At 44.9% G+C, this 13,112-nt stretch overlaps 1 protein-coding gene across 5 annotated transcripts in view; it reads right to left on the bottom strand.

Moving 5' to 3' along the window:
• Positions 1 to 13,112, bottom strand: part of Capn13 (calpain 13) — a 91,033-nt gene that overhangs the window by 12,297 nt on the left and 65,624 nt on the right. For 3 of the 5 annotated variants that reach the window (XM_040730925.1, XM_040730923.1, XM_040730926.1), the window contains 4 exons: positions 10,368 to 10,443; positions 8,338 to 8,544; positions 6,256 to 6,311; positions 5,262 to 5,310 (listed from right to left, as the gene is read on the bottom strand). In XM_040730925.1, coding sequence (XP_040586859.1) covers positions 5,284 to 5,310; positions 6,256 to 6,311; positions 8,338 to 8,544; positions 10,368 to 10,443 — 366 coding nt within the window. In that variant the 3' untranslated portion in view covers positions 5,262 to 5,283. Of the gene's footprint in view, positions 1 to 1,486; positions 3,530 to 5,261; positions 5,311 to 6,255; positions 6,312 to 8,337; positions 8,545 to 10,367; positions 10,444 to 13,112 lie in introns of those variants that run through there. The other 2 variants (XM_040730924.1, XM_040730927.1) reach the window with 2 other exon arrangements.

Here is a 13,112-nt window from a genome sequence, read left to right on the forward strand (position 1 = left end):
AATACATTTGACCAAAACACATTATGTGCATGTATGAAATTCTCAAATAATAAAAAGGGAAAAATGCATCATCCACACGAATATGCATGGTCCTGGACATAGTCATTTCTGAATGAAATTTAAATGCAATGTTTTCTGAATACTAAATAGACTGTCACCTAGACATGAACACATACAATCCCTGTTGGACACACGGCTGGAAAAGCACCACAGTAAAGTAGGAAAATTACAGACCTAGCCTTTAAATCCCCCCTTGCTGTTAACTGCCCTTGCAATCCCCAGCAACCTTCTCAATTGTAAAATGGGGGCGATATCATACAGTATTTGTTGCAATGTTAAAAATACTACATTCCCACCCCCATTTTTAAAAAACCCTTCAAATTTAACATTACATGGAATAGTGAAAGACTAGCCATCTTTTCTAAGATCAGGAACATAAGGATGTCTGGGGGTCTGTTTGTTTATTTGTTTTTTCATTTGTGTTCAAATTTGTAGTAGACGTTCTATCCAGGATAATAAATCAAGGAGAAAAACCCCAATACCAAAAAAGCCAAACTAAAACAAAAAAACCAAAATGATAAGTAGAAAAATAAAACTACGTTCAGATATGATTTTATATCTTCAAACTCCAAAGGGATCCCTTTAAAACCAGAATGAGTTTAGAAAAGTTGTAAGACAGAAGATCAGTTTATAAAGCCCAACCTATTGCTAAAACCTAGCAATGGATAGCTGAAGGGGGGTAAGAAAACAATTTCGCTTACGATAGCATCAGAAGGAACACACAACTCAGGAGTCAGTGTAACACAGGTGCTCAGACCTTCCATTCTGAAGTCAGGAAGGCATCTCTAATAGACACTAAAGATGTAAAAATGGAGGTGTGTTCCATATCTACAGGTTCAAAAACTTGTTGTCGTGAATATGATATTTCCCAATTAATTTAATACTTAATGTGATCCCCATCACCTGCATGCCTCCAGGACAGGACTGGGAATATAGACTAAATCCTTACAGTATGAAGAGTTTGTGTTCAAAGACAGCAAGATGGAAGAGGTACTAGTCTTTATCAGTGGGTGCAGAGAAAACCAGACATCCACATGTGAAAGAATAAAGCTAGACTACTGCTATATACAGGCAAAAACGTTACCTCAAAATAGTTCAAAAGCCTAAATGACAAAAGCTAAATTGTAAAAAAAAAAGTTACAAGAGAACCAGGCTAGACAGTGACCCCTGAGATCTACAAACCAAATTATAAATAACTAAAGAAAAATAGGCATGGCAGACCTCATCAAACCTAGAAGCTTATGAACTTCAAATGATACCACCCAAAATTGAAAAGACAAAAACAAAACAAAACCCCCACACAATGCAAAGTGGGGAGGATCTTGGAGGAATTGGGAGATAGGGGAAATAAGATAAAACATATTACATGAAAACAATTTTTAATTAAAATGAAATAAAAATTGAAAAATGAAAAGACAACCTTAAGTAAGAGGAAAAAACTTGACAAAAACATATATGATAAGGGATTAGTAACTAAAATATGAAAATAAGTCTCACAATTCAGTGGCAAGAAGATTTGAATATATAACTCAATTTCAAAATGCAGAAAGGAGTTGAGTAGAATTCTCTAAAGAAAGCATACAATTAACCCATAATCAGTGGGAAAGAGGCTCAGCATCATTTGATATCAAGGAAGTGCCAACAAAACCCACAGTGAGGTACCAGTTCAAACCCATAGAGACAGACAACCCCATGTGTTGCTTAAACTCCCATTCTCTGCTGGTGGGAAGAGACAAAAAGGCAAGCCACTCCTCAGAGCATCACACAGAGTTACCATGTGCTCCTTCAGGCCCATCACTAGCTATATAGCCTAGTGAAGTGAAAACATGACGTCCACCTCAAAGCTCACCTACAAACATTCACAACATGATAATCAATGATCATCTCCACAAAGTACAAATAACTTCAACATCTACCAGTTGTTGAATGATGAATCAAATACGGTGCAGTATCAATGAAATACTGCTTAGGACTAAAATGGAATGAAGACTTAAGGCATGCTTCAATGTATGTGAACTCTGAGAACATCAGGGTAGGTGAAAGACACAGTTACTAAGGGCCGCTCATTTTATGATTCCACTTGTATGGAACACACAGAATAGGCACATCTACAGAGTCATAACGTAGATTACAGTTTTCCTAAGATTAAGGTTGGGTGCAACGGGGGAGTAACTGCGGGGGGAATATTATATTGCTTTATATGGAAGTGCTATAAAATCATATTATTGGAATGGTCATGTAGGCCTGCAAGTATACTAAAACCACAAATATAACATACTTGGTTTCTTTGTTTGTGACAGTGTCTCAGCATGTAGCTCTGGCAGGTCTAGAACTCACTATGTAGCCTAAGCTGGATTGGAATTTGTGGTCTCCTACATCTGCTTCCTGGGCTTTCAGTTTCTAGGTGTGTACCACTGTGTTTAGCTTGAATTCCACACTATAAGTGGGCAAACTTTATGTTGTGGATTGCATTTCAACAAACCTCACTAAGAATAAAGGAAGAAACGACAACAAGAAAACTACATGCTGAGTTTTGTAACCGGGGAAAGGGTATGTGAGAAATTTTATGGGAGTTGCCAGTTGGGCTACAGCAAGAAATGGCAGATGATGGGCTACTAATAGTCAGGGCAGAACAGACAGTAAGGCCTGAGATCCGAGGCTTGGAATAACAAGAATAGAAGGCAATTGTACATATGGTGGATGTAGATGAAGGAACAGGCGAGTTGTGATAGGATGGATGGGCTTGAGGCAGATGGTGCAACGATCCAGGGATTGATGTTAAGGACTCTAGAATTACCTTGTATAGCAAGAGGAGGATATGTTGAAGAGTTTTTCACTTGGAGAATGTGGTAAATGGATTTGAATTTTTTAAGAGCATAGTTCTGGCTTCAGGAAATTGATTTGAGGGATATGAATGGATATAGAAAAATAAGATCAAAAGCCAATGCAAAATTCAGGGAGACAGATGATTTCTGAGAAATCCAAATTGAAATAGCTCAAAGAGAGAATAGGAAGTAAGGATGGGGAGACAATTAATTCCTTTATGAAGTTTGGCTCTAATGGGAGGAGAGGGGTGGTAGAGGCTGGAAGGGATTATGAGGTGGGAGAGATTCAAAAGACAAATGTTTGAATGATGCTTAGGAAATCCTGGAGAATGGAGAGAGAAAAGAAAGAGAGAGAGAGAAGAAAGAGAGAGAGAGAGAGAGAGAGAGAGAGAGAGAGAGAGGAAGGGAGGGAGGGAGAGAGAGAGAGAGTATTTCGAAGATAGAGGAGAAAATTCATTCAAAGGTGATGGTAGTGAATTACAGAACAACCCCAGAGGGAGATGCTGTGTGACAGCATGGGGATGAAGGGGTTGGTACCAAAGCAGGTGGAGCTGTACATTTCCAGGCAGAGCTTCTTCATCTTCCTGCCTCTAGTTCCTCAGTGCAACTCAAGAGCCATGCAATATTGTGATGTCAGAGAGTAGCTATGAACAAGGAAGAGGGACCGCTCAGTGTAACGACAGGCATTGATCATTAATGCAAGATAAACACATATGCATCTCATATTATGCTCCATCCTTGCACACTCTTAGAGCAGGAAACTGGAAAGATGGGTGAAAAGATAACTGGGACTCCCCAGAAGAGACAAGACAGAGAGAATTCAGCTACTTTAAAAGTTCAAGGATGTGGACCCCGCGTGCCAGATTAGCTTCAAGATACAATTAAAGAGTCATCCTTTACATTAAACCCCTGCAGACTGTGATAGGCATGATAAAGCTGGAAATGATCTATTTCTTTTAAAAGGAGTGAGAGGGAAATTCAAGCAGTCGAGGGAAATTGACTCTTGTCAACCTGTAGTCACCAGTAACCACCAAATGTTCATCAGGAAGTACTGATGCTCAAATATTATATCTTTATGCAGAGTTCCTTTCTCACCGTTTCAAGGCACACACATGATTCACAGATTACACAAAGATTATTTTCAGAAGTTAACATCTCAGAGGGTCTGGTGGTGAATTTTGATTATTAACTTAACTGGAGGAAGAAACATCTGTGGGATTAGTGGGGTATATTTTTCGGTGTGTCTGTGAGGGTATTTCCAGAGAGGACTGACTAAGGGAGTAAGTCCTGTTCTGAATGAGCTGGAGAGGTTACCCTCCTACAACCTAGGTCCCATACTGAACACAAAAGGGAAAAAAGAAGACAACCAGTTGAGTATGTGAGTTCATATTTCTCTGCTTCCTGCCTGTGGAGGCAAAGCACCAGCCACCCTGAGTTCCCACTGCCATACTTTACCTAACCATGACATACGGCACACTTTCAGACAGAAATGAACCCTTTCTCCTGTTAATTGCTGTTATCAAGCATTTTGTCACAGCCACAAGTTACTAGTAGAGAGGGCATTGACTACAGTATTGTTTCATGGAGAACCAACAGTGATAACTAAGTAAGGGAGGCTTTGGGTCAGGCAGCAGAAGTTTCTTCAAGGACCTCAAGGTCTGGAATGTCCAGTCTTTTTTTGTTCTACAGTGGTCTAGGGAGTAGAGCTTCTTCGGAAGCATGATAGAAGTTTCCAGAGACCTAGATTGTTGTCTCCAAATAAGGAATACATAGACTTGAAGATTTCCAGAAAGTGGAAGCAGAAAATCTTAAGCTTATCAGAATTCAAGAACACCCAGCCAGAATTTCTCCTATGGCAGGATTGGGCAATGTGATAACAGACCTCCTGGATCTCTAGTTTGTTCCATAGAAGTCAAAGTGGTCATGCGCTTCTTGATGAACACAGACTAGAAGTATAAATGACAGTGACTACACATATCCACTACTGTCCAAAACCAGCTAGGCAGTGGTAAAGCTGGGTGGCCAGCTCTCCTTCCCGGCAAGGTCAACTGTTCATGTTGCTCCACAGTATTCTATTTCCAGCATTTCGAGTCCCTGTCTGGCATGAGTCATCACCCTTTCTCTTTGGAACATTAATAAAGTGTTGTAAACCTCCCATTCACGACTTTCAGACTGCTCTCTTCGTGAACGTGTCTGGATGAAATCTGAGCATTTGGCCTTGAAACTCAGGAGCCATGAGCAGCGGGGCCTTGGCTCATAAAACAAGATTTCTGGTGTCTCTGAGAGGCTGTCCAGGGAGTCTTAAGTGTCATTTGTAGAGAAAGAGGGGCAATGTTCATAGGAAGAAGAAAGGACTCCAATGATGCCATGTCTTACCTGGTCCAGAGGGCTCTTCGTCTCAGCCATACATGACCAGGTTCATCCACTGAGAAATAAGCATCATAATTAGAACAGATACTCTTTCTGGCATGTAAATCTCTGATATGTAATATATGCAGCGTCCTGTACATGTAAAATACATGGGTTTGGGGGCAGATGTTGGTGCCAGGTATCCTTCTTTACTTTTTGAAACAGAGTCTCTCATTGAACCTAGAGTTTACCAATGGAGTGAGGCTGGCTGGCCAGCAAACTTGTCAGATTCCCCCGTCTCCATCTCTCCAGGGCTCTGGGGTTACAGGCATGCACCACCATGCCTGGCTTCTTACATGGGTGCTAGGGTTCTAAACTCAGGTCCCCATGCTTGTGTGTAAAGTACTTACTGACTGAGCCCTAGCCCTGTGTCACCAGTTCTTAAAGCTACTTCATTTAATGTGGAAGAGGGCAAATGTATACCCCTTCCCTTGGAAGATCTCAGCCCAGCATAAATGCCTTTCCCTGGCTAACTCCACCCTCGGTGGTCTGTCACAATACATCGTCTCCCCAAACTTTCTAGGTAACTTTACAGTCCTCCACTCCACCACCTGAGCAATTGAAGGGCATATATTATTTTCTAAATAGCCCAGCAGAGAGAGGTGTTCGGGGGTTGACCAGCTGGCTGGTTAGATAGCTCTAAAATTCAGGCTTAATGTACAGTGAGCTTGGTGGATTGTTCTTTACTTCTCTCTTGGATTTATGACTCCCACATAATCCTCTGCTTTATTAAGCTATTGGAAAAAAATAAAATCTCTCTGCCAAGATCCTAAAGCAGCCTGGCAGCCTGCAATATATAAAAGCAGTAATTGGAGGCAGTTCCCCCTCCCCCTGCCACCACCAGCTTGGCTGGCCTTTGATGGACTATTTAATACCCTGGGGAGAAAAATGCCCCTTGGAACTGGATCAGGAGAATGAAGCCTGGGACCGTGCCTGGTCCTGGGAGGGGAAGGCGTCTCACCTCCATTTCTGTCAGGTAGACTCCTTTGCCATCCTTGGAGAGGTTGCGGAATGCCTCTAGGATAGAGGGAGAAAGGTTCTGACAGGCTGACAGGCCGTAAGTCCTCACTGCCCCCACAATGTGCCTCTGCTCCCTCTGTCTGGCCCAGCTCCATGCTGCGGGGTGGCTTAAGGTTGCCCCCTCAGGACAGCTGCGATTACCTCACCTCTCCCCTTCCAGATCCCACGTACCTTGTTTCCTTCCACTTTGTCTTTTGGGGGGGGGCGTATGGGCTGATTTGTTTATTTTCTGTTTTGAATCAGGGTTTCTCTGTGTAGCCTTGGCTGTACTAGAACTCAGATCAGGCTGACCTCGAATGCAGACATCTACCTGCCTCTGCCTCCTAGAGTGCTAGGATTAAAAGTGTGTGCCACCACACTCAGTGGGTTGGTTTTTTCCCCCTTTTGAGACAGGGTTTCTCTGTGCAGCCCCATATGTCCTAGAACTCTCTCTGTAGACAAGTCTGGCCTAGAACTCACAGAGATCCACCTGTCTCTGCCTCCCAAGTGCTGGGATTAAAGATGTGTGTCACCATGCCCAGTGGGTTGATTTTTTTTGTTTAATGGGCACAGTTAGGGATCTCCCCGATCTACAACAGGCTTCACGCTAACCTTAAGGCTCTATTTTCCCAGACTTCACTTGGAACCTTGGGCTTTGCAGAAGTTCCCCATGGCTGTGGAGGTATCAGGATTCGGGGGTGTTTCTGGACCCCACTCTACCATTCCCACATTTGCAACAGCTGTATCTATATTGAGCTTCTGAGCTGGGGCTTCACCCAAGGTTTCACTTAGAATGAAAGCTATTCTGCTAAAACATGTGGAACCCTTCGGCCTCCGTCTCCGGAGTTCTGTAGGTTGGAAAAAGAACTCCTGCTCCCAGGTATTTGCTTGTGTGAAATTCTTTCACTAGAGACTGAATCCTTCACTGCATAACTAAAGAGCAGATTTAGTTCTTAATATAACACAGAGAGGGGACAGGGCGACTTAAATGAACCTTGTCCTGAGACAGAGCCTGAATAGGGCGAGGAAGCAGAAAGAGACTTGAGGTGTAGGAACAGGAAAGAGTGTGGAAGGGAGGATGAGGACACAGATAATGGCACTGCTACTACTTATCAGAGGCTGACAGCCTCTGGAATTTCCAGGTCCCCATGTGTGAGAATTAGAAACAACAAATGGATAGACATGTGGAGAAGGGCAAAGGTAGAGACAGTTTATTGAGAATATAGGCCCATGATGGGCAGTGTTAACGGACAAACTTGACAGAATCTAGAATCACCAGGAGAAGCAGGGCTCTGGGCATGTCATGATTGCATTGAGGTGGGAACCACCATGGGTGGCGGCATCCCCCGGCTGGGATCCTGGTCTGTGTAAGCAGAGAAAGGGAGGTGCACAGCAGCTCACATTCGCTGCTTTCTTCCTGGCTGCAGATGCAACATAACCAGTGGCTTCAAATTCTGCTAACCCATCTTCCCTGACTGTAATCTGCAACCGGGAGTCAGACAAAACAAAACAAAACAAAGAAACAAACACAAAAACTCTTCTCCCTTAAGTTGCTTTGGTCAGAGTGTTCTATCATAGCAACAGTGAAGGAGAGCGAGACAACTTGCAAGAGAGGAAGTAGGCCAGAGCATGGAGGAAGGTTAGAGACTCAATGGCATGGTGTTAGGAGGGCAGTAACCCTTTCTGTGACATTTGCATAGCATCAGTTGCCACAGAAATTTGCATACGATGAGCTTTTGGTTTTCTTTTCCTTTTGAGGATGCACAATCTATTCCATGTTGGCTTTGGTTGGGGAGGTGTCCAGTCTTCCTCTTGGCCAACCTGTCTTTCACGTGTGGGGGTTTTGCAGACCTCATTTTATGCCTTACTTCTTGCCACCATACTACTTACAGTCTCGCTGGCTGGGCCCCCTTAGATCCAGGGACTCACCAGCCTGCCCGCTCCTGAGTCTTCACCAATGTATCAGACATCGGTGCTTTCCTGATCATCCATTGAGTTCACTGGTCACTGTCAGGGTCTACAGAATGCCCCCGGGCTCACTTACTTGCCATGGTTTCCAGCCGTATCAGGAAGCAGACAAGACTGGGGAAGCTGACTTGGCCAGAGTTATCACTGTACCGGAGTGTCATGAGACTCAGCAGCTCATTGCTGATGAAGACTCCTGAAAGGAAGTCTGGGATGGGAAGGTAAGTTGGTAGCTCAGAGGAGACTGGAGATGGGGTAGTCCTCTGCCTCATGAGGCTCAACGAACCTGTTACGAGGGCCCACAGCCTTCTGTCACATCCCCTGCTCAGTCCAGTGTGTCAGCTAGTCCCACCTCACTCAGGCTCTTGCCTTTTTGTCCTGATTGCTGGCTGTTGTGTTCTAGTGTCACTGCTTGCAGCTTGGCCAGAGACCAACTCGAGGGACTCAAGGTGCTGACTATTGTGAAGACATGCTGCCTTTTCCAATAATTAGATAATCCCCATGTGGTATAGAGCTGCTAGAACACCTAAGGACTGAAGTCCAGCCCTGCCTCTGCTGGGTCTCTCTTTGCTGGTGTTCATATTAAACCACCTTCCAACTAGATGTTGGGACTCTATGTAAGCACTGTATACGGGTGCTTCTAATGCAGGCAGGCGTGGTCTCCCTGCAAGAGGGAGATTCAGCTCTATAGTGCTCAGCCAAGGAAAGGCTGGGCCACAGAAGGGAGACCACAACCGAGAAGGTCGCCTTAGCTGAGCAGAAGATAGGCCTCTTGCCCTCTTTCTTCGACCTTGTCATTTTGTATCTCTGGTTATAAGCTCCAGGGAGACACCAACCACAGAGGTGACACGGGCAGAGTGGCCTTAGTTGTTCCTCTGGTGAGCGGGCAGGCACTTGAAATCTATGCAAGGATGAGCTTGGTGGCCCATGGGCCCCATGTAGTTAGAGTCACATTTGACTTCTGCCGTTGATAAAATAGGAACCTTTGGATGGGGCTTGGGTTTTCCTGATAGCTCCCTGCTTAGCTTCTGAGTGCTTCTCAGTTGAATTGGAAGTGGTCTCTATTCCCCCCCCCCCATGTTTTATTCTGCAGTCACGAGGCTGCTCTGATGGCTCCATCTTTAACTGGCTCTTCAATGGTTCTCCAAGTGTGGCCCCATGTCAGCCACAGAAATTATGCCTTGGAACTTGCCAGAGATGGAGGGAAAGCTCAGCCTTCCCAGTTCTAGCAAGCCTAGCGGGGCAGCTCAGCTCTGGGTATCTTAGCCTTCTACACTGCAGACCTACGACGCTGGGGTGCAGCAGCTGACCATCATAATTAAGGGGAGGAGCTCTGCTCAAACGGAGAACAGTGACTTGTGTTTCTACCACTGTCTATGCCAGGGACACTGGAAGAAGAATTATGGGGGTGCTCTTTCCACAGTTAACCTGGGGGAATGCGATTCTACAGCTTATTAAGGAAGGTGGCCATTTCCTTACATAACCTTTATGAGATCTCTCTTCCCCACAGGTGCGGTGGAAGCAATGATTCCTGCCCTTTCCAGTTCGCAGCCGGGAGGAGACAATGAAACGGGATGATGTGAGCAGTTCTTGGTGAACTATGAAGCACCAATGCACCCTAAAGTGTTGTTAGCATTACCCGAGGGTGGAAAGCTTGTGCCGACTCAAAGCCAACGCATGCCATTTGGTTTAATTTAGCCTTGAACCTTATGTGAAAGGGAGAGAAGTGAGATCCCCAGCCTACTGTAGGCGTTTAACCCTGACAGCCCAGACAGGGAGCTGGAAAGCCCCTGGAAGATGAGCTCCATTCCTTGCAGGCTATCAGTCACGCGGGTCCTCCCCACTCACTCAGAGCTGTGCTGGGGAGAGAGGGCAGCTGAGGAGATTGACTGGAACAGGACTGCTCAGGCTGCAGTGGAGAGGAGGGGGCTCACATGAGCCTAGAAACCTTCAAGGTCAATGTAGGTAGGAGAGAACACAGAGCTAGAGCTCTCTTTTCTCCCAGCTGCCCAGTCTCACCATGCCAGGCTTGCTTATGGCGTGATGGGAATGTGGGCTTCATGCGTGTCCCATGGCCCCCAGTCATCCAGGCTCATGAGCCCCCATTACCTGTACTTTCTATGACCTTCCACAGGTCTGCGCCCAGGAGAACTCCGGGGCTCCTCTGAATGTTCTGGAAAATGTGCTGGTGGGGAGAAAGAAGCAAGAACCCTGTGAGGACCCAGACGATGTAGGGGGAGAGGCTCTGTGGATGCTTTCACCCCCAGAGGAGGCCTTACTAAAGTGTGCAAGGAGCCAGCTTACAGGGAGGTGGGGGAGGGAATGGTGCAAATGGGAACGGCCACACCCTTTAAGTTTGGTCACGGCTGGGCCCGAAAGTCCTCTCTTGTAACCACTCTCCTTTGCTCTTCTCACTCCAGACACATGGGACATTTGGCTGTGTTTGGGAAAGCACAAGGTTTCTCTCTAGACCAGCGGGTCTCACCCTTCCTAATGCTGCAACCCTTTAACACAGTTCCTCATGTTGTGGTGACTACCAATCATAAAAAATGATTTTTGTTGCTACTTCGTAACTGTAATATTGCTACTGTTAGTATTGTAATGTAAATAATTTTGGAGATGGAAATTTGTCAAAGGGGTCGCAACCTGCAGGTTGAGAGCCTCCATTCTAAAGAGTTTGCGTCTAGTAGTGGTTACACGCACAGTCACAACATGATCTGCTGGGCTGAAGTTCCAGCTCAACTACTGACCAGCTGTGTAACTAAATCTTTATTAAGTTATTTCATCTCTCTAGGCCTCATTTCTTCATCTACACTAGCTACAGTCCTAGGTTTTTTACAGGACGCCAAGGAGCAAGCATCTATAAGTTACAAATCCATAAAGTGCCTGCCATTCACTAATACCTAAGTGTGCATGCTCGTATACGTGAAGCCCCTCATGGGGATAGTGAGTGCTGTATGGAAAATACCAACAGCAGGCTAGAGCTTTGTCCTGGCCCCAGCGTGGCTGCAGAAAGTAGACAGTAGCCACTGTTGTCCCACTCCTGTATTTACTGGAGAAATTCCTCTCAACTGAGTGTCCATAGAGATCCTGGGCTGTGGTGCACTTCCTACACCAGGTAATTGACCCCCAGGCAGGTGAAGACCCGGTCTTCGATTAAGTGGGCAGCTGCCCACGACTGAGCCCAGAGTGCCTCATGGGAATCTTTCCATGTCCAAACAGCAAATCCCAGGTATGCAAGGCAGGGCCAGCACGGAGTGGGGCAGGGAATGACAGCCTGAGAACCTCCCCTAGGCATTATTTGGTTACTGGTAGCTTTGAAGACAGACTTCAAGTGATTTCCATTACTTATCTCATTCATTTAGTAGCTGATTAGCTAGGTCATTTATTGAACAATTCTAAACACTGCTGTGTTACACACACCAAGGGGGTCTCTGGGGAAAGATGAACATGAGGAAGATCCTGCAATGAAGGACCTAGCGATGTAAGGACAGGAGGAGCCTGTTGTTGTGGAATATTAGTTGAAGATGTGTTACATTTGTTTATGCTGTGGAACATTTGTTTGATGATACAAAGGTGTGTTGCATTCTTGTATGTTGCATCTGTCTAACTATGAGAAACTGTTACTTTGCTTGTCTAAAACACCCATTGATCTCATGAGGAGCTGAACAGCCAATAGCTAGGCAGGAGAGAGAAATAGGCGGGGCTGACAGGCAGAGAGAGTAAATAGGGAGAGAGAAAAGGGAGGAGTGAGAAAAAGAAGGAAAGGAGGATGCTGGGGGTCAGCCACCCAGCCAGACATGGAATAAGAAGGAAAGAAAAGATACACAGGAATAGAGAAAGATAAAAGCCCAGAGGCAAAAGATAGATGGGATAATTAAGAAAAGCAGGCTAGAAACAAGCCAAGCTAGGCAGGACATTTATAAGTAATAATAAGTCTCTGAATTTGTTTGGAGGATGGGTGGCAGGCCCCTGAAGAGCAAAAGAGAACAGAATAAAAAACAACTACAGCCTGCCAACCATTCTACTGTCTGGTGAGACGTCCAATGGCCCCCTGTCAGTGATCAGGTGATGTGTGTTGGCATAGTCACACTGGGGTACTTGATTCAGTCTTTCACAGTGTTCAGAGATAGTGACATGATTAGGCATATGATATATTGGTGCTCTTTATTTTTTAAAAGCAGCTTGTATGCATGTATATGTTATATGATTGACTGATTGCCTTATTTATTCATGTACTCATTTATTCATTTGACAAAGGGTTTCTCCATGTAGCCAAAGCTGCCTTCAAACTCATAATCTTTCTGCTGCAGCTTTCTGAGTACTGGGATTACAGATGTGCCCATCATACCTGGCCAGATTATACTTTTATTTAGTGTGTATAAATATGCCTACTATAGGATACATTCTGGAACACATTAACTAGGTCTTAATACTTTCCCTTTGGCAAGATCATGTTTCCCTTTTTGAGTTTGCTTTTCCTCATCTCTGTTTTCTATTGTCAATAGGCACTACTTTTAAAACAAGAAAAAGTCCCTTTTAAAGTACAAAATATTAAGGTAGACAATGTGGCCTGCCCTACAGGTATCGGATAGAAGGTGAGGAGTCAGAACAGACAGTGATCAGGTCACAGGGACTGGAAAGAAAGACTTGGCAGGGAAGGCATGTCCAAAGCTACCTGGGTTCTTAGTATGGATGATCGATGGCCAGGCTTGGGGTACAGAGATGGGAGAGAAGAAGGGCAGGCCAGAGGAACAAAGGGTTTATTTGGGAGAGCATCTTAGAGTTGGGTTTCAGAGGAAGGAGGATGAGTAATTGACATCCTCTGGAATTAAAATTAGAGGCGCAACTCAG

Source organism: Mesocricetus auratus, unplaced genomic scaffold (genome assembly GCF_017639785.1).
Source record: "Mesocricetus auratus isolate SY011 unplaced genomic scaffold, BCM_Maur_2.0 Super-Scaffold_100024, whole genome shotgun sequence".
Taxonomy (NCBI): domain Eukaryota; kingdom Metazoa; phylum Chordata; class Mammalia; order Rodentia; family Cricetidae; genus Mesocricetus; species Mesocricetus auratus.